This window comes from Magnolia sinica, chromosome 13, assembly GCF_029962835.1.
Source record: "Magnolia sinica isolate HGM2019 chromosome 13, MsV1, whole genome shotgun sequence".
In the NCBI taxonomy this organism is placed as follows: domain Eukaryota; kingdom Viridiplantae; phylum Streptophyta; class Magnoliopsida; order Magnoliales; family Magnoliaceae; genus Magnolia; species Magnolia sinica.
Window position 1 is genome coordinate 6,802,251 of NC_080585.1, and position 20,211 is coordinate 6,822,461.

General features: G+C 40.7%; 2 protein-coding genes across 2 annotated transcripts; one reads left to right on the top strand and one right to left on the bottom strand.

Moving 5' to 3' along the window:
• The first annotated feature begins 551 nt into the window (after positions 1–551).
• On the top strand, positions 552–11,116 carry LOC131222597 (probable linoleate 9S-lipoxygenase 5). Its single transcript, XM_058217734.1, has 9 exons — positions 552–827; positions 3,755–4,044; positions 6,820–7,060; positions 7,442–7,780; positions 8,331–8,416; positions 8,646–8,753; positions 9,121–9,425; positions 9,514–9,777; positions 10,107–11,116. The coding sequence occupies exons 1-9, from the start codon at positions 629–631 to the stop codon at positions 10,873–10,875; spliced, it is 2,601 nt and encodes an 866-aa protein (XP_058073717.1). The 5' UTR covers positions 552–628; the 3' UTR covers positions 10,876–11,116.
• Positions 11,117–12,050: 934 nt separating this feature from the next.
• On the bottom strand, positions 12,051–19,991 carry LOC131222598 (fatty-acid-binding protein 1). Its single transcript, XM_058217735.1, has 4 exons — positions 19,468–19,991; positions 14,526–14,775; positions 13,878–13,969; positions 12,051–12,380 (listed from the first exon to the last, which is right to left on the bottom strand). The coding sequence occupies exons 1-4, from the start codon at positions 19,868–19,870 to the stop codon at positions 12,241–12,243; spliced, it is 885 nt and encodes a 294-aa protein (XP_058073718.1). The 5' UTR covers positions 19,871–19,991; the 3' UTR covers positions 12,051–12,240.
• Positions 19,992–20,211: the final 220 nt, after the last annotated feature.

Below are 20,211 nucleotides of genomic sequence, written 5' to 3' on the forward strand. Positions count from 1 at the left end.
ACCAGAGAAAAAGAGACCGGAATCGTCTACAACACCACCTGTTTTACCCATGCGTGTAAACCACCCAAGTTTTGTGGGGTCCACCATTTTATATACGTAAAATCTACTCCGTCTAACCTGTCACAACAATTATTAGGACCGTCCGTACAAAAGATAAGCCTATTAAAAACTCATATGAGTTGACATCCCATTCAAATAATTCCTTCTGGTGTGGTCCATCTGAGTTGTGGATGTAGCTGAATTCGTGGATGTAGCTGAATTCTAGATTTAGAATGTAAATTCAAGGATAGAAACTGATAAACGGAGTAGATTCTACATATACAACATGACGGGTCCTACAGACGGGGTATTTAGGCACTAGGACCAAAAAAAAAAGAAAGAGTGTAGTATAGGATTCCAGTGCAAAGAAAAATGAGGTGCATGGCCCACCACGATAAAGACTGCAGAAAAATGAGACGTTGGATGCTTCATCGCAGCCGTCAAAACCTCGTTTGTAAATGAGAAGCCTCCTCCAGAGAAAGAGTTGAGAAATTCTCTTCTACAAAATAATCCCATCTGTCCTTACACCCAAAAACCACCTCTCTCTCTCTCTCTCTCTCTCTCTCTCTCTCTCGTTGATTGAGAGAAGATGCTGCACAACATCATGGATGCAATAACAGGTAAGGGCCACAAGGAGACGGGTGTGAAGATCAAGGGGTCGGTTGTGCTGATGAAGAAGAACGTCTTGGATTTCAGCGACTTCCATGCATCTCTCCTTGATAGAATCCACGAGCTCTTAGGAAAAGGAGTCTCTTTTCATCTTATCAGTGCAGTTCATGGCGACCCAGGTTAGTCTTCTTCCCCTACTGTTTTTCAGGGATATTCTGGGAAAACAAAAAACAAAAAAGAAGAAATTAAAGAGAGTGCTCCTTCTACTCTCGCTGTCTCGCATCTCCACCGTACACACGTCCACTGCAATCTGGGAATCCTGGCCACTAAATCGGCAATATCTGCACCCATCATATGGATCTCTTAAAATGCTCATTTCGGGCTGCTAATTCATTTCCATGATAATCTGATGGTTGGAGATTCTGTGCCATGGTCCCCCACGTGATGTCCCACCAGATCAACGTTTCAGGATTCCCTGAAAGTGTACCAGGCATACCGTTGGTGCTGAAGACTAGGACTTGGTGATTATGGGTTTTCTCTCAGACTAACGGTGTGAATGTTAGTTTACTGGTCGGCTTATCCCGTTGGCTTATAAAAGCTTTGCTGAGCCCCACCTTGAATATCGACTGTCCATTATGTGAGCCCCACCTTCAATATGGGTCCTCCATCATACAGGGCCTCTTTGGATGTTGCCCATTATTAGTAGGGGCCGGGCCCGTCTTTGATGTAAGCAATATCCATTGTGTGGCTCACCTTGATGTGATCAACCATAATGTCCGGCCCACCTTTGATGTGGACTGTCCATTGTATGGGCCTCACCTATGATGTGAACCACTCATCATATGGTGTCTCCTCTGATATGGACCATCCATCAGATCGAGAGAGGGAGAGAAGTGAGGGAGGGGAAGTTGAAAGTTAAAAGCAAAAGATAAAAACTTGGGAATAAGTAACTTTGGTCACATAATTACTATTATAATGGTGCTTATCAAACTTAGTTTAAATAATAAAAAGGTTAACTTATTAAGTTCAGTTAGTTAAAAGAGTTACTTGTCGGGTGGTACATAAATGCACCGTAAATTACACACCCAACATGATTAGCGTGACCAAGAAAACAATGGACAACGGTCCAAAAACCTCTAGATTAACATTTTGGACATGTGGTGGTTTTCTTTTAATTTTTATTTTCATATGTGTTTACCAAATATATTAATTGGGAATCAATTTTGCATAAATAAATTTAAACAAATTATTCAAAGGAGTTGTTTATTGAGAATTAATTCCACATTTCTTATAAATAGCCTATTTGTTTTATCAATTACCATAGTAGTGTAAAGTAAATATGCAATAATTACAAATTACTTTACCTGTCTCCAACATTTGCATTTGAGGTTTATTGATGTAAAATCATGATGAAAGCATTTTTACATTACCATAATATCAAATCATCATTTGAATACACTAATGTCATTATTGAATTTGAGATTTTCACGATATTGATATAAAAAGTACAATGATTACAAATTATTTTGGTACTTGTTTTTATTGTCTATTATTAGAGTCAAATAAATAAGTAATGATTACAGACTACTTTAAAAATAATATAACTTTATTTTTATAGTACTACATTTGATTAATGAATCTCATGTTTGGTTTGACTATAGGAAAATCATGATGATAATATATTTATTTAAAATCATAATTGATGATACATTTCCTTACATTATCGAGTTAATTGGTGAAACAAACAGGTCCACTTTAGTGCATGCACATGATGTGTGGCTAGTATGATAATCATAATGGCTTGCTTTTGGACATAAAACTAATAGCCTCGCTTGTAGCCTGACTAGACATATCACCAATTTATACTCACATTTTGCCTTTCAGATTTGAAGAGTAATCACGTGCAACTGGTTACAAACAAACTTAACCTACAACCCAATTAATCAATTCTCTCATTTTAGATATGGCTTCAACATTGTTTGGATTGCATGATGGGCGGCTCCTAATCTCTTACACATGTGCCTCATTTCCACTTGTAAGGTTCAACTTTCAAAGTATTGGAGATCGTATAAAAGAAAATTTGAATTTAATTAAACAATATGAAAGCAAATATAAACCAAACATGCAGAGAACACATGAATTTTACATGAAAAAATTCTTAAGAAAAAAAAAAATCACGACATAAAGCAATAAGCAATCTACTATGAAATAATATTACAAGAAATGATGCACTTACAATGATGAGAACCCTATTCGAATAATCCAAAACCCTAGCTTTTTTATTCTAAAACCCTTAAGAACGTCTTAGAAAACCCCTAACATACCATAATTTGGATTACACCCGATGTATATACTATCACAATCGGAATAGGAAATAAATCGCTTACTTATGCAGAACCAAGCATGCCTTTAATCTAAATATCGATTGATCAACACTAATCAAGTACCCTTCTATTGATCGAGTAAACAAAAGCTCGATCGATTGACACAGATCGAGCACCCTTCGATTGATCGAGTAAACAAAAGCTCTATTGATCGACACTGATCGAGCACCCTTCGATTCATCAATATTCCCTGATTCTGAATAGATTAAAGACATTCATTCAATACAAAGTGCACTCAACCAGCTGCAATTAGCAATCCTAGTAGCCCATACATCAAATACTGATGTATGATCATCCCCTAAACGGTTCCTTAGTAAAATCTGATCCATTCATTTACAGAACGAGTCACGGACTGGAAACACCGGCAACAAAAAGTTCATAACAATCACCCATGTCCGCTACAGGTGTCTCCAGTGCACCGTTGGAAAATGATGCAATTACGTTTTATTCGCAATCACCGTTGATTGTATTTTGTTATAATAGTCTACTACATTGTGCTTGTGGGAATTTTGTGCTTCTATTGTCCATCCCAAGCCTAAATAAAGATGGGTTATCTCAGGTTGGCAGACAACATCAAACTTATCACTCATCATGACATAATTTTCATCATAAATCTGAACGCTCTTTCTAAAAATGTAAAGCTGTTTAAACATGTTTTATTTCACTTGATAGATCAAAGCGCATTTGGTAATTCAGTTTTACCTGATTGATCCATTCTACAGAGAAAGAGAACCGAGGTAAGGTTGGGGCGGCTGCCTACCTGGAGGAGTGGATCACGACACTAACCCCAGTACAAGCCGGTGAGTCCATGTTCAAGGTCACGTTCGACTGGGATGACAGCATGGGCATTCCAGGCGCTTTCATCGTCAAGAACTTCCACCACAGCCAGTTCTTCCTCAAGACCTTGACGCTGGAAGATGTACCTGGGGTGGGCCGCATTCACTTCATCTGCAATTCATGGATCTACCCAACTAGCTCTTACAAATATGATCGGGTCTTCTTTACCAATCAGGTATAAATTAAAATAAATACATTTTTAATGTGTGGCCCACTTTTTTTAGGCCTATGATTCCAATTACAATCACCGTAAAACAGACGGTGAGATGTAATGTATTTGCGAGAGAATGTGGCTTGCATGTGCCATTTTGGTACATGTTTGTGACATTCAATCCGCTCATCATGTTTGTGACATTCCCTCGGCCAAAAATCAGGTGGTCCACTTATCTTGTGGAGTGGAACACTAAGATGAAAGTGGATTTTAGACTCTGTTTGGTCACCACTTAAAAATGATATCATCGCATTTTAGCTAATTAAATATGGACCATTGTTTGGGGTAGACCATAAATAAATTGAATAGGAACATGATTGTGTGTTAAACGTGCTAAATTGTAGTCTGTTTGTGCGAGATCCAGGCCATCCATCGGGTATAGCACATCGCAATCATCCCTAGATTCAGAAGTTTGGCTGCTCGCATCTAAGGTAGACTAAATAAATTGTACAGTCCAGCAAATAATTGGGAAAATATCATAATTTTTGGATCGAATCGACCAAAGTCTCAATCCTATCAAAAATTCCTAGCATAAATTAAAGGCACCTTATTCCACTAGTACCGCAAACAATCATGGACTTTATTTTTTTTAGTGTCAAGGGAATGCACTGACGTCATGCTTTTAGACACGTTGACGGTCCAAATGAGGGGAGCGGATTAGGTGTTACCCGGGTAACACCTTTGTTGGTGTTACCATTACCTGTGGGGCCCACCTTGATGAATATTTTATATATCCATGCCGCCCATCCGTTTTTCTGCTTATTTTAGGAAGTTATCCCAAAACCTAAGTAGATCCAAATCTCAGGTGAAACACACCACTGGAAAAAGTGGTTAATGACTATTAAAAACATTTTGCAGGCAATAAAAGTTTTAGATCAAGCTTAATCTTTGTATTTTCCTTTCATCGAGGTATGTTTGACCTTACCAGCGGGTTGGATGTCAAATAAACATTACAGATCTGCTTACAGTGAGAGGCCTGGGAAGTTTTTAATGGTAGGCTTCATTCACAACCTTTTCCTTGTGGTGTGGTCCACCTGAGATTTGGATCTGCTTAATTCCTGGGATCACTTACTAAACTGGTCTGGAAAAATGGATGGATGGCATGAGTATACAACACATCATCAAGGTGGACCCACGGTACGGATATAGTCCACTCCCCACAAGGAGACCTCCATGAGCATGTATCATGTGTACCACATGTAAGGTAGAGTATGGTCTAGCGTAATCATGACACCCTTATTATTTCTTGTTATTAGTGGGGCAGATATATGAACGGCCCATATCACTTTCTTTCGCCCTTGTGTCCTTTTGGGCCCACTCAATAAAAATCCACAGCTTTGCACCGCACGGAAACGAATGGAGGGGAGCGTTTGGCGCTTTGGATAGGATCATAGGACGAATAACTGTTTCGTTCTTTCCTTTGTCGCTTTATTTGATTCGCGAATTTCTCTCGAGAGAATAAAGTGGTGGTTTGTTAATTCCACACGCGTGTGGAGCTGTAAGCATCTACAAGCGGGAAAACGTAGGATACAAAACACACATGTGAGATCTAAGCTTTCCGTACGTTTGGAAATAACGTTTAGATCTTCTGACCAAAAAATTTCAGATAATTTCTCCTCAAGTGGGCATAGGTTGATTTTTATTTTTATTTTTTCTATCCGTTCATTTATTTCGATATGCTGTAGCCCCAGAGGCTTCAAATGGCCTCACATTTTTATGCCAGGCATGAACAGAGTTACTCAGCTTCTAAAAAGCTTGGGTATCATACATTTATCCCATCATGACACATTTGCCCACGGGTGGATGTGTAGCCCCTCCATGCATATGGAATTAGCAAAGCTCATCAAATAGAGAGGAACCAAATGCAATTACATCCGACTCTTTTTTTTTTTTTACACACCCCACACACTCACGCTGGTGGAATTTCACCACCTATGGGTACTCGAACCCTTGACCAGGAGTTGGAACTCTTGAGAGTCTACCACCCGAGAACCCGCAATTACATCCGACTTAATACCACTTAATCCCACGTTCCAAACAAGCCTAAATATACACCTAGTATAATCTTTTATCCTATATAGACCCTGCAAAGTATATTTGAAAGTTGCTGGGTGAAGTAAATACTGGATTGGATATATCTCTGATAGTAGATATAGATTACTTGGGCACTGCTCTTGTGGATGGAGCTTCATCTGTTCCTGATGTGGTTGGATTTAATTGGGCGACAAACTACTATTAGAAATGGGACCCACTTTAAGCATGTTTGAAATCTTCTTAAGGTCCACATGGATGTTTATTTTGTCATCCAACCTGTTCATAAGGTCACGTGGATGAACGGAAAACATAAATATCAGCTTTATCTAAAACTGATTGGATGATCACAGCCATCTAATTAAGGTCCTTCAACATGGGCAGCATGCTTTCCGTCCATTTTGCAGGCCCTTAGCCAAATGCGCGTGATCACCCGATACACTTTATTTCAGAGCCATAAGCAATTCTCAGTGCATCCCTCCTATTAAATGATCCATCGATGATTGTGGGCCCCACAGAAATTCCCACCGCAAGTAAAGAAGTTCTTATTCGACAGTTCAATGATAGCAGAAAATTGGGGTGGGACCCATGAACTCAACATTGCAATCATCGCATTCTTGTGAAGCAACAATCGATGGCCCAGATACATCGTATATCAGTATCTTAGATGGATAGAAATTGGGCTAACATTTTTTTAAAAATTTTCAGACCTACCTTCCCAGCAACACACCTGAGCCCCTACGCAGATATCGGGAAGAAGAGCTGGTGAATCTCCGAGGAGACGGCACTGGAGAGCTGAAAGAATGGGACCGAGTCTATGACTATGCGTTCTACAACGATTTGGGTTCTCCAGACAAGGGCCCAGATTATGCACGGCCCATCCTCGGAGGGTCAAAAGAGTATCCTTACCCCCGCAGAGGTAGAACGGGCCGCCAGCCCACAAAGACAGGTGAGATTTAAACATGGTGAACATTCTGTGAAGACCCATCATCACTAAGATCATTTCTCTGATTTTAAGAGAAATGCTAATGTGGTTCATAGCACGTGCCAACATGGCATGTATGTGGCGGACCAATGCCATTCATCAGGTGGGAGCCACCATGACTATCAAGAAGTTCAATTCATCAAGTTGGCCACGCATTTCCATTGACAATAAAATGTTAATTGTCCTATTTGAAACCACTCAATCTTTCTCTTGCAGTCTGGCCTACTTGATGAGTGAACTGTCCTGATTTCTGGTGCAGGGCACGTTCAGGCCGGACCACCTGATTTTTTTTCTTGGACAGTACTGCTAAGGTGCTAATCTGAACTCTTCTAATAATATTAACAGATCCAAACACGGAGAGTAGATTGCCACTCCTGAGCCTGGACATTTATGTTCCGCGGGATGAGCGGTTTGGTCACCTGAAGATGTCGGATTTCCTGGCGTATGCTCTGAAGTCGCTCGTGCAGTTCTTGGTCCCAGAGCTGACAGCTTTGTTCGATAAAACGCCGAATGAGTTCGATACCTTCCAAGATGTGCTGAACTTGTATGAGGGAGGGATCCAGCTACCCAACATTACTGCAGTCAACAAGATCAAGGACATGATCCCCTTGGAGATGATCAAGGAGCTGGTCCGATCCGACGGTGAGCGGCTGCTCAAATTCCCAATGCCTCAGGTGATTCAAGGTACGTATGGCATTCTATGTGTCATTGTCATCCATGCATCCCTGCCCATGCATATACGCATAAATGTAATGTAGTAAGAAAATATAAAACGCAGCATTTTTTGAACTGTTGAAAGGCATGTTTCAAATTGATTGAATTTGGTGAGTTGCAGATAAAGCAGAAGCATAGATAATTCCATGATTGAATTTAATGAGATAAGTCATATTCAATTCTGGATCATAGATGTGTTTAGATCCTCAATTGAACAAAATTGCAATACTATAATTCATTTTACAAGAAATGACCAGAGTGAAGGCGGCACCAACCAAAAACCAATTTGCAATGCAATGGGTTTGAAGTTGTAACTGCAAATTATTGTAGTTTCAATTTGAGTCAACATTGGTCATTTAGATTATATTGAATTGGTATGTTTGCTATTCAGTTCAATTGAGCATCCAAATGCAGCCTAATGTCTGAAACCCAAAACTCAGGAAATTGCGTTTAAGGGTAGTTAGGCACATGACTGAACATCTAATCTCTTTCATGGTGGTTTTTTGGTTTAATGACGTAGCTGATAAATTCGCTTGGAGAACGGATGAAGAATTCGGACGAGAAATGCTGGCTGGAGTGAATCCCGTCATCATCAGCCACCTCAAAGTAAATTCATTATTGCTTAGAAACAGTTCTATAGATTCTACAGATTATGGGTCTGGCTCATGGCTCAATGGTAGACAGACTCTGTTTCAACACTGAGATCATGGGATCGAGTGCCCATGTGGTGTGGGTGTGTGTGTGGTGTGGGTGCGTGTTAAAAAAAAAAAAAGATTCTACAGATTATATGCCAATGGTTTCAGATAATCTCAAATCAACAATCTTTAACTGACAGGAGTTCCCGCCAACCAGCAAGCTCAATCCTGAAGCATATGGCAATCAGAACAGTTCGATAACAGAAGAACAGATAGTAGGGAACCTACATGGACTAACTGTCAAAGAGGTATTGTTACCGTGCTACCAATGCATCTTCTTCTTCTTCTTTTGTGTGTGTGTGTGTGTGTGTAAAGGCTGTGTTTGGATGTTCAATCAGATTGAATTGTGACAATTCAGATAGTTTCTCTCTTTCCATAATGATGAGGGACTAGCCCCAAATTGTGATTACTATTGTTTCAATTCTGAGTTTGAAACACAGCATTGTCTATTGAAATGGTGTCATACCACAATGAATTGAATGGATTCAATTCAATTTGATTGAGCATCCAAACACACCTCGAGTTTGTATTGGACCCATTTGGCCAGATCTCACTAGCTACATTGTAACTATGCTTGGTGGTCATTACAACGATCGTACCTCAACTTTGGAGTAGGCGCTTGAAAGAAAGAAACTCTTCATCTTAGACCATCATGACGCGTTGATGCCATACCTTAACCGGATAAACACGACCTCCACGAAGACCTATGCCTCAAGGACAGTCCTCTTCCTGAAAGACGATGGGACTTTGATGCCAGTGGCAATCGAGCTGAGCTTGCCTCATCCAGACGGTGAGCAACATGGTGCAGTCAGCAAAGTCTTCACCCCAGCCAACCACGGGGTCGAGGGTTCGATATGGCAATTGGCGAAAGCATATGCAGCAGTAAACGACTCCGGCTATCATCAGCTAATCAGCCATTGGTAAGATATGAAAAAAGCAAATTTAGCATCGCCCAAATTGCACCCTGGTAGTTTAAAAGATCTTTGATTGGTCCTAATGTAACTGTAGGTTGAACACACACGCAGTGATCGAGCCGTTTGTGATTGCCACCAATAGACAATTGAGCGTGCTTCATCCAATCCATAAGCTCTTGAACCCGCATTATCGTGACACCATGAATATCAATGCCCTGGCCCGGCAGATCCTCATCAACGCAGGCGGTGTGCTCGAAAACACGGTTTTCCCAGGGAAATTCGCCATGGAATCGTCTTCTGTGATTTATAAGGACTGGGTTTTTACAGAGCAAGGACTTCCTGCAGATCTCATCAAAAGGTATACTGAACTGATATCAAGATTTAGGCCATGTTTGGATGCATAAGTGAATTTGATTGCGATCATTCAGTTTAATCATGTGGAAAGTAGCCATCAACTTGCAGTTAAGTTCCTTTCATGTCCAACCTGAAAGTAACCAAATTGCAATTTAAGAGTCCAAACCTACAATAGGAAAACTATGGAAAGAATTATATTTGGCTATTTCCATTTTATTAGACTAGGAATTGCAATTCTGTTCGATAGTGCATCCAAAAGCACCCTTGAAAAAATAAAATAAAATAAAATATGTTTAGATTTTTAGTGACTAAGATACCTTTCATGCCTTTCAGAGGAATGGCAGTCCCTGATTCAAACCACCCCCACAACCTCCACCTGCTAGTTGAGGACTACCCGTATGCTGTCGACGGGCTGGAGATCTGGTCAGCGATTGAAACGTGGGTCAGTGACTACTGTTCCATCTACTACCCCTCTGATGCCTCTGTGCAAGCTGATCCCGAGCTCCAGTCCTGGTGGACCGAGATCCGTGAGGTGGGCCATGGCGACAAGAAGGATGAGCCATGGTGGCCCAAGATGCAGACTGTTGCTGAGCTGACCCAAACATGCACCACCATCATATGGGTGGCCTCTGCCCTCCATGCCGCCGTTAATTTCGGACAGTACCCCTATGCAGGCTACCTTCCAAACCGTCCGACAATAAGCCGCCGCTTCATGCCTGAACCTGGGTCACCTGAGTATGCTGAGCTTGAGTCGAACCCCGACACCGTCTTCCTGAGCACAATCACGGCTCAGCTGCAGACACTCCTTGGTGTGTCCCTCATAGAGATTCTGTCACGGCATTCTTCTGATGAGGTCTATCTTGGGCAGCGGGCCACACCAGAGTGGACAACAGATGCAGCTGCACTGGAAGCATTTGAGCAGTTCGGGAGAAAACTGGTGGCAATCGAAAATAGAATTATAGAGATGAACAATGATGAACGATGGAAGAACCGGGTGGGACCCGTCAAGGTGCCATACACTTTGCTCTATCCAAACACCTCCGATTTCAGGGGCGTCGGTGGGCTAACTGGCAGGGGAATTCCAAATAGCGTCTCCATCTAATGCTTCCTTTTTTCTGGTGATCTTGTGGTTGTTGCAGTTTAGAGAAGTGAAATTGTCAGCAATGATATTTAGGACATAAAACTCTACTATTCTGAGTACCGTACAGTTGGGTTCTTCCTTTGATTTCCACGACAACCTACAGCCAATGCCAAAAACTCTTACAGTGTTCGGGTTTTCAGTTTGTATAAGTGTGGCCTCTGGTTCAGTAATTAGAAACATTGATATAAGGGTTTTCAGTGGATTTTCTCACCCTTCCCTTAAAATTATGCAAACTCACGGAAAATATGCAGTGAGCAACAGATATGATCATGAAGGATACAGACCCTATACACGCCCATCTTCCATCTTTGTTGAAAAGCAACATATAAAAGACCATCCTCCATCCTAACCATGCTCCCTCTTAAAACTTGAATTTTTCTCAATTGTGATTCACTGTGACTTCAACGTCCACGTTTCTTTAGATGATTTTTAAGCCGAGGTACTACATAATTCTCAGCTGAGAATGTGTTGTGCGTTCTAATTTTTTGTTTGCAGAAGTGGGACTGATGCAAGACAATTAATCACTTACTCTAAAAGCTCGAACTGATAGAGTATGGCGAATCAATCCCTTTATCTCATAAGCCCAGGCCCCACATCCCATGGGTTAGAACCTCAGCCTAACCCCCCTCGTGGGCCCCACTTCACATGGGTTCCACTTCACACGAGTCACCTGCCTCACACGGGTGGGGCCTGCCTCACACAAGCTGCCCACCCCGAGTGTGCCCCTGCATCCCACAGGCCACCCCACTCGAGCCCAGTGTGAAAATGCCCCTGCATTAGGGACCCTTTGTTCAGTGATCCAAACCATTGATATAACGGGACCCATCATGGATGCCTAGATTGGAAAATTCCATCCACTGGATTTTTCTGCCTCTTGGTAGAATATGGACTGTTGATACATTTTCTTTCATAACCACATCTATTTTCTGGCCACCAACAGTTGGGAATTTCCACCTTGGGCATTTTTGGAGCGCGGGCCATCACAATGAGCCCTTCATATCAGTGGTTCCAATCATTGAACCATGGGCCCCAAATGAACGAACTGAAAACCTGCAAGGTATAATACCTCTTCCAGTAACCCTCTGAATTTTCCAGCTCGAATATGATCTAAGCCAAAAAAAAAAAAAAAGAGGATGTGCGATCAAAATTTAGCATGTTGCATCATTATTATTATTTTAGAAGAAGATGCTTCTAAATAGAGTACGATCTCTAAACTCCGATACATCTGTGGGCAAGATGGATAAAAGAAATCTAAACACAAGAAAATACACTCTCAAGGCAGAATATTCCAAACATCCTCCGCCATTTATTTCAGCCATTACATATCTACTTTTGAAGAAGTGATGCCAAACCAAGCTCAATATCCTCTTTGGCATGTCTATCAAATGGATCTTCACCAACATAAAGGTCTAAGACAGACCGACACAAAAGCTTACTCTGGATGCTTCCCACCTCCTTTCCATCAACTATAACAAGGCAGCAAAACAAGAAAAATCAATATTTGAATTTGATAAAATAATAACTAAAGATTTTTAGCAATAACTAGATATAAAAAGCCTGCTCATTTAGAAGGACATTACACACACAGCATGGAAAACAACAGAACTGAAATTTCCCATCTTCTCCTTCATCATGCACTACACAACTATTATCACCCAAAAAACTACTAGGATCGTCAACAGAAATGTGCTAATCAGACGTGAAGATGCAGTGTGCTTGGGTCTTCAGTTTGTACAGGCAGCGCGGCTCATGGTTTAGTGATGCTGACCATTGATCTCTTTCGGACCATTGGTCCACACAGATATATTTTTGCTCAAAATTGGGACTACTGGGCCAGGCCTAATGGGCTGAAACCTTCCCAGGCTCAACAATTGCCGCCCTATCCCAGTCAACAAAATTAATGGGAATAATAACAGCGCTTGCTGTTTCTCCATGCAGATCTTCTGTTAACTTGAGAATAAAACGTAGACATTATGGTTGCATAAAATAGGCGTTAAGGCTTCTCTTTGATATGCACAGTTGCCATATAATAAAAACTATAGAATAACTGAATTGCTTGAATATAAAGACCACCCAAATATAAATAGACAATTAGAAATGTCCATAGCATAAAATATTGACATATATACATCTTATACACCCTAGAAAAATGCTCGAACACTATAACTTGTTTAAGGTTTCCCAGACGTAAAGGAGGCGAATTCAGATTGATGAAATAGATATGATCATCGAATCAACGCAATTATTGAGAGGCTGGAGGAAGCAGAGGTGGGACCCACATGATCGAAGGTCTAGTTTCATGATTGGACCTTTTTTGTCAAGGAATTCGACCATTCATTTCGTTTATAAATCAATGTTTAAGATCATTTGATCAAAATAAATGTAAGAGGTCATGAACAACTGATGTAGTGACTCATGAAACATGACCCAGACTGATAATTGCACCTTTTATCATGATAAATTTAGAAGCAAGCCAAGCCTAGAATATATTCTTCCAGAGTATTTACATCCAAACTCTATTCTTTCCAGGTCATTCACTTTCAAAAGATGATAGTGACAAAGTCATGCTATCTAGAATAATTTGACTTGAAATTCTCACCAAATGGCCCCTAAAAGTAGGCTAATTTAGGAGCAGAAAAAGGATTTATATGCAAGGGACTCATTGCAGTTCCATCATTTGATATAGAGCATGTGGACCATGTATCATGGCCTTTTGCATCTTCATTTCTGTTTTCCTAAAATAATCGCTGATGAAAGACAACAACTGAATTTATTAAGAATTGAATTCAGTAAAAAGGATCCAAAGATTAGCAAACGGGCAAGTAGAAAAAGCACATTCAAGAACAAAAAGAACATTGTCTCTATGAAATTTCCAAATAGGAGAACAAAAGGAAATATTTATTTATGTCAATGTGAGATCATTTCCAAAACTTTAGATCATAAACTGAGTGAAGGTGGCCTACTTGTCGTGCGAAGGATATGGCCCTGCTCCTTTGAAAGATCAATAATAGATCCACGTGGTATCCTATATTCATCTTTAAATTGGGATGTAAACCTGCCATTAAAAGGACTTTTAGGGCTTAAAAAGAACAAAATAAAAATAAAACATTGCACGATGAAGCACTAACACATACATCATTACTGAATGAACGTCATCAGTAAGCAGAGTTACAAGACAAGGTGAAGCAAGCCACCACACCATTCAGATTAGGCAACCAAATATAGGAGGAACCATGAGGATATGGATTGTACCCTCGCATTTTCAGTTTGTACAAGTGGGGCTCTTGGTCCAGCAATCCAGACAATTGACCTGGTGGGCCCACCAAGGATGGACCCTCCCTTGAAGATCACTTTGATGGGGCAGTCCTAACCTTAGGTTGGTGGCCTGAAAATGGATAGTTAAGAATAGAAATACAGCAACAGTCCACATCGAACTGAAAACAAAAAAGGCTAAAGATTTGTATGGCTATGATGTTCTGGTCTGGGAAATTTTTGGGGCATGGACCCTGCAAGGTGGGACCCATCATATCAATGAGCCCAAATTATACAAATGGATCACAGAATACTCCTCGAATATAAGATGGGGAAAGGAGGTGGAAAATGTAAATTACCTTTGAAGTAATTCTTTATTATCTGATCCGCCAAACTTTTGGAGTCTGCTTCCTACTGACTCTTCAAACGCGCTACGAACCGACCGGATGCTTAATCTGCCATACACTATTTGAAGTCTAACAGTCATGCATACATCCTGATCCAAGACATCTTCATAGAAATCCTTCTTTTCTTTCAGTTCGGAAACCGAAAGTGCTCCATATTTCTCACCCAACAAGCTTTTCACGTCAGTGTCATCAGCATAAACACCTGTAGAAATGATTTTTTTCAGTATAATGGGAAATAAAAGTTATTTAAAAAAAAAAAAGAAAGAAGATCTATAGATGTGCACTGCACATGCATGCACAAACTTAGATTCATACAAACAGACACATGCAAGCATATAAGCGCATGAACATATAGGTTTGTCAATGGGTACCCAGACCTCCAAGAACGTAACGGACCCGACCGAATTTTATTGGGTCCAGATCCCATTTACTGGACCTGTTAAGAAATTGGATCAGGTTTGGGGCACGCCTTTTGGACTCAGTTGAAAATTGGGTCTAGTGGGTGGGGTCCATGTGATTAACCCAGTTAAAATCAGGTCAGATCTAGTTGGTTTAGGTCCGGTCTTGTTAGTTTTAAGGGAATTTTACAAAGAACTACCTAATTAATATGGAATTTACATCATGTTACCTTTTTCTAATAGGTTTTCAAACAGCTACCTCACTAATCATATTATTATCATCCCACTACCTTCTGTAATGTAGGGGCATTTTCACACCGGGCTTGAGTGGGGTAGCCCGTGGGATGCGGGGACACACTCGGGATGGGTGATCCATGTGATTTGGGGCCCACGGAGGAGATCTCGTGTTCGAGACTCTTCACCGGGGGTGATTAATGCGCATTTCACACCGGGCTCGAGTGAAGTCACCTGCAGGATGCGGGGACACACTCGGGGTGGGCGGGTGACTCGTGTGAGGTGGGACCCATGTGATTTGGGGCCTACGAGGGGGGGTTCGGCCGAGGTCTTAACCCATGAGATGTGGGGCCTGGGCTATGAGCTAAATGGATTCATTCACCATGCTCTAACAGTTCGAGCTTTTAGAGTGAGTGGTTAATTGTCCCGCATCAAATTGGTATAAGAGCGGGAGGTCTCGTGTTCAAGACTCCTCACTGGGTGTGATTAATGCAGGGGCATTTTCACACCGGGCTCGAGTGGGGTAGCCTGTGGGATGCGGGGACACACATTCTGACTACTAGGTGCATCGCCTCATGTTCTTGAATCACGAATGGGCCTGACTTTTATGCCTCAAACCTAAATATTTGTGTGGCGTCTAATGGTTAGAGCAGATTTCATATAATCATCACGGTGGGCCCTGTAAGAATCAAAGGTGGTAATCTCTCTCCCAACTGTTTTCTTTTGTGTGGCCCATCTAAATCACAAATTCTCTAGATTTTTTGGATCTGGGCCTAAACTAGAATTAGGCATCTAATGGTCGGAGTAGATGTTACATAAATATCATGGTGGGCCCCACCAAAAATCAAAGTCCTATGCATGATGCATCCCTCCTGACTATACAAAGAGTATTAAGAAAAAAATTACTTGCATGGGACTCCGCTCTTGATTTTGATGAGGCCAACCATAATATTTATGTAAGATCCACTTTGAACATTAGATATTTAGTATCATATGAGAACCAGAGACAAAATATCAGGTTGATCCAGGATTCTTGTGAGCCACACCAAAGAAAATTGTTGGGTGATGGATGGCCACCCTTGATTTTTATGGGGGCCACCGTGATAATTATGTGAAATCTATTCAGATCATTAGATTACACACAAACATTTAGGCCTATATCCAAAAAAAAATAAAAATAAAAATCATACCCATCCGTGATTCACACAGGATACACTAATGGAAATAGTTTGGAGGGTGAAGGTTGTGTTGTACACTGTTCCCAAAAATGCAGTCAACTTGAATCACAAATGGAGCTGATTTTTGGGTTATTGGCCTAACATGAGGTGACAAACCCAGTGGGCAGGGGATCTCACATGCTCATCATGGTGGAGCCCACCTAAACCACCCACCCATTTACTCTCACGGTCATCGTTACCAAAGGTAGTGGAATGATGATTATTATGATTAACAAGGTAGCTTTTTGAAAACCTTTTTGAAAAAGGTACTAGAATGTAAATCCTAGAAAAATTCCCTAGTTTTAATAGTTATGTAAATTAGTGGAAAGCGAGATGGAATACAAAAGAAGAAAGAGAGAGAAGAGAAGAGAATGCAGCGAGAGGAGGAAGGGTTGAACCTGAAGATAACCATTCCATTTATACAATATCACTTGAGCTGGTGTTCCTTTGAGGTAACACAAAATTCAAATAATTGCTTCCATGTGAGGTACTCTTGGAGAACTCATCAATTGGCATATTGCACCCATTGCATAGGATACATCTAGTCGAGTATTGCTAAGTAAATAAGTTTTTCAACCAATCTTATGTAACTCTTCAAATTCTTCATTGCATCTCCTTGATCACTTACAAGCTTTTGATTAGGATATATTAGAATATCAACTGGCTTGGTCCCAAGAAGACCCGTCTCCATAAGTAAATCCAGAATATATTTTCATTAAGATAGATTAACTCATTTGAATCTAGCTACTTCTATACCGAGTATCAAAGATTACTCAAATCTATTGTGAAAAAAATGTTGTTGAAGATACTTCTTTAGTTGTTCAATCCCCTTGTTGTTGCTTCCAATTACATCAATATCATCCACATATACTACAAGCACAATGAGACATGAGATACCTTTCCATACGAAAATGAAATGATCGGCATGACTTCAAACAAAGCCATCATTTAATACAACCTTGCTAAACTTGTCAAGCCATGCTTGTAGAAACTGTTTTAACTCATAAATTGTCTTTCACAACTTACACACTTTGTTAGACTCTCCTTGAGCAACAAATGTAGTAGGTTGATGCATATAAACTTTTTCCGTAAGATCACCATGAAGGAAGGCATTTTTTAACCTCAAGTTGGAAAAGTGGCCAACCATGATTAACAGCTACAAACAATATAACCCGAGTGAAATTTAACTTGGCCACAAGAGATAAGGTTTCACTGTAATCAACACCAAGTGTTTTAGTATGCTCCTTAACAACTAGGCGATGCTTCAACCGTTCAACCGTACCATGAAGATGAAATTTGATTGTGTAGACCCATTCGTAACCCACAGCACGTTTACTTGTCGGAAGAGTGATAAGTTCCCAAATGTCATTTCGATGAAGTGCATCCATCTATTCCTCTATAGCTTGCTTCCACCCCTTGTATAACAGAGCTTCCTCATATGACTAGGGAAAAATTGAGAAGATAAGGATGGGGTAAAGCTGCGAAAATTTGGAGATAAGTAATGAAAGGAAATATATTTAGAGATGAGATGATCAGTACATGCCATTACAGAAATGCCATTAATAATAAAAGCAAAAATCCCCTTTATGTCCTAGACTAAAATAACCCATCTAAATAGGCCTATGTAAGCCCATATCACATTCATTAACAAGTAATATTATATATTTAAAATGTATTGATCATTCTAACAAAAAGAAATGAGGTTTCCTAAGCCATACACATGTAAGAGAGCCTACTTAGACAACATGCACATGTCAAAATGGCACATGTGTGCACGATCTAATCCATCCATTGGGTATGCCAACCATGTATGCTCTTAATTGTCCCGAACCCAACTCATAACCTAGATCCAAATACCCTATGGGTACCCGATAGGTATCCGAACCCAACTGGATATGGATCCGCATTGTTGAGATCTAGACATGAACACGAAAGAACCTAGACCCAATAAGACCCGAACCCTGTAAACCAGGTTACGGGTACTATAGGACCAGACCAATTGACAGCCCTAAGCACATACACAAGATGGCAAGAAAATTCCACGTGTATGAACATATTTCCGCACATTTCCGCACAAGCACCATAAAAAACAAGTGCCTACGCAATAGCGAATTAGAGACTATGGTACTAGACTGCCAAATGAATTACAAGGACAGCTGATTAAAGACATTTTAATCAGCTAATGGAATTGTTGAGAACATTTACCCCATGACAGAAATATAAAAAACTCGAACAGGTTAATTAATTGTAGAAAATCGCTTCTCCTTTGAGGATTGCCAATATTAAATCAATACCGCCATGACATCGATTATAAAGAGATTACTGATTTTGAATTCTTGAGACTCTCTGTGTTGTAATAAACCAGTGCAATAAACTTGAAAACCATTACTTCCTTACGGTTCATGTGGAGGGAGTATGCTCCAAATTGCAATTGCATTCCTTTCAATTGGAATTTGAAAGAACCTATCTGTCATTTGAATGTTACTTCCTTGTTATGCTTACTAGTAAATAACGTTTCAATTTCAGTTATTTCCTCCTGATTGAATTTAATGTCCATAATTCAATTCACTTCTGCATCCAAAAGCACCCTTAGGAGGTAAAGAATCCGAATTGGGTTTTTCTGGATCTACATTTCAAACGAATCCATGCCCATAGCAAATCATTGAGGGTGAGCATGGACGAGCAAATGAATAGCAATTGTCATTCTAATAAAGCAAAAATAACCACAATGTAATTTCCCTTGCATTGATATGGTGGACCCACCAGACTAAATCTAATTACATAGTTTCAAGTTGGACTTGAAAGAAATGCAACTGCAATTTAATGGCTACTTCTTCAACATGAAGAATACTACGAAATACCACTAATTCTTGTCATTTTCCTCACAATCAAAACTACGGCCTCGCTCTTCAATTCACTTGTGCATCCAAACACAGCCCAGAGCTTGAGAAAAACAAAATCCACAAAACCATCTTTTCCAAAGCTTCAATTCAACAAATCGAACAAGAAATAAGGGGGAAGGAAAAAAAAAAAAAAAACTCTCACCGAATGCGTAGACATCAATGTTCTTCAACCCCAAGACGCTTTTCTTCCGCAGTCCAATTCCGAGCAGGCGTTGGGTGTCATTCAAGATCGCAGGGAAGGAAACGCCGGTCTTAGGCTCGACCGCGGATTCGCCGGGATTGCCGGCCAGAGAGAGAGAACCCCAGATGGGAGAAGATGGATATTGGGTGGAAGGTAAGAAGAAATGCCATGGGTTTTGGAGAAGAGGGTCTGCTGCCTGGGCTTTGATTCTGTGGGAGACTGCAAAGCCCACACCAAAACCCACAGCAGCAGCAGCACTAGCCGCAACAGCATTTGCCATTGCTGCAAATTGAGGGGAATCGGATTTGGAAGGATTGTTTGAAGGGGGCTGAGAAAACAAGAAAGAAAATTGCAGAGAAACCATTTCAGACTGCAAAGAGACGTTTTCTAGGAATTCAGATGCAACACTGGTGGCTGGATTTAAAGCCGATAGTCAATTGGCCGGGCCCATTAAGGGCCGGGCGTAGATATCTATGGCCCTGATGTAGGCTCCAAACCCCTGCTCAGCCCACTTCATTTGATAGCAGCCCAAGCCCCGACTCAGGTTCAGGTCAGATCAAGATCAGCTCTACCCAAGCCAAGAATTTTGGTCCAAACCTGACCCACGAGCAAATAGGCAGCGACACAATTCAAACCGGATCAAATATTTAGTTGATCCAATCCGACCCATTTAAGGCTGATTAGCCCAAGCTCGGCCCAACCCAA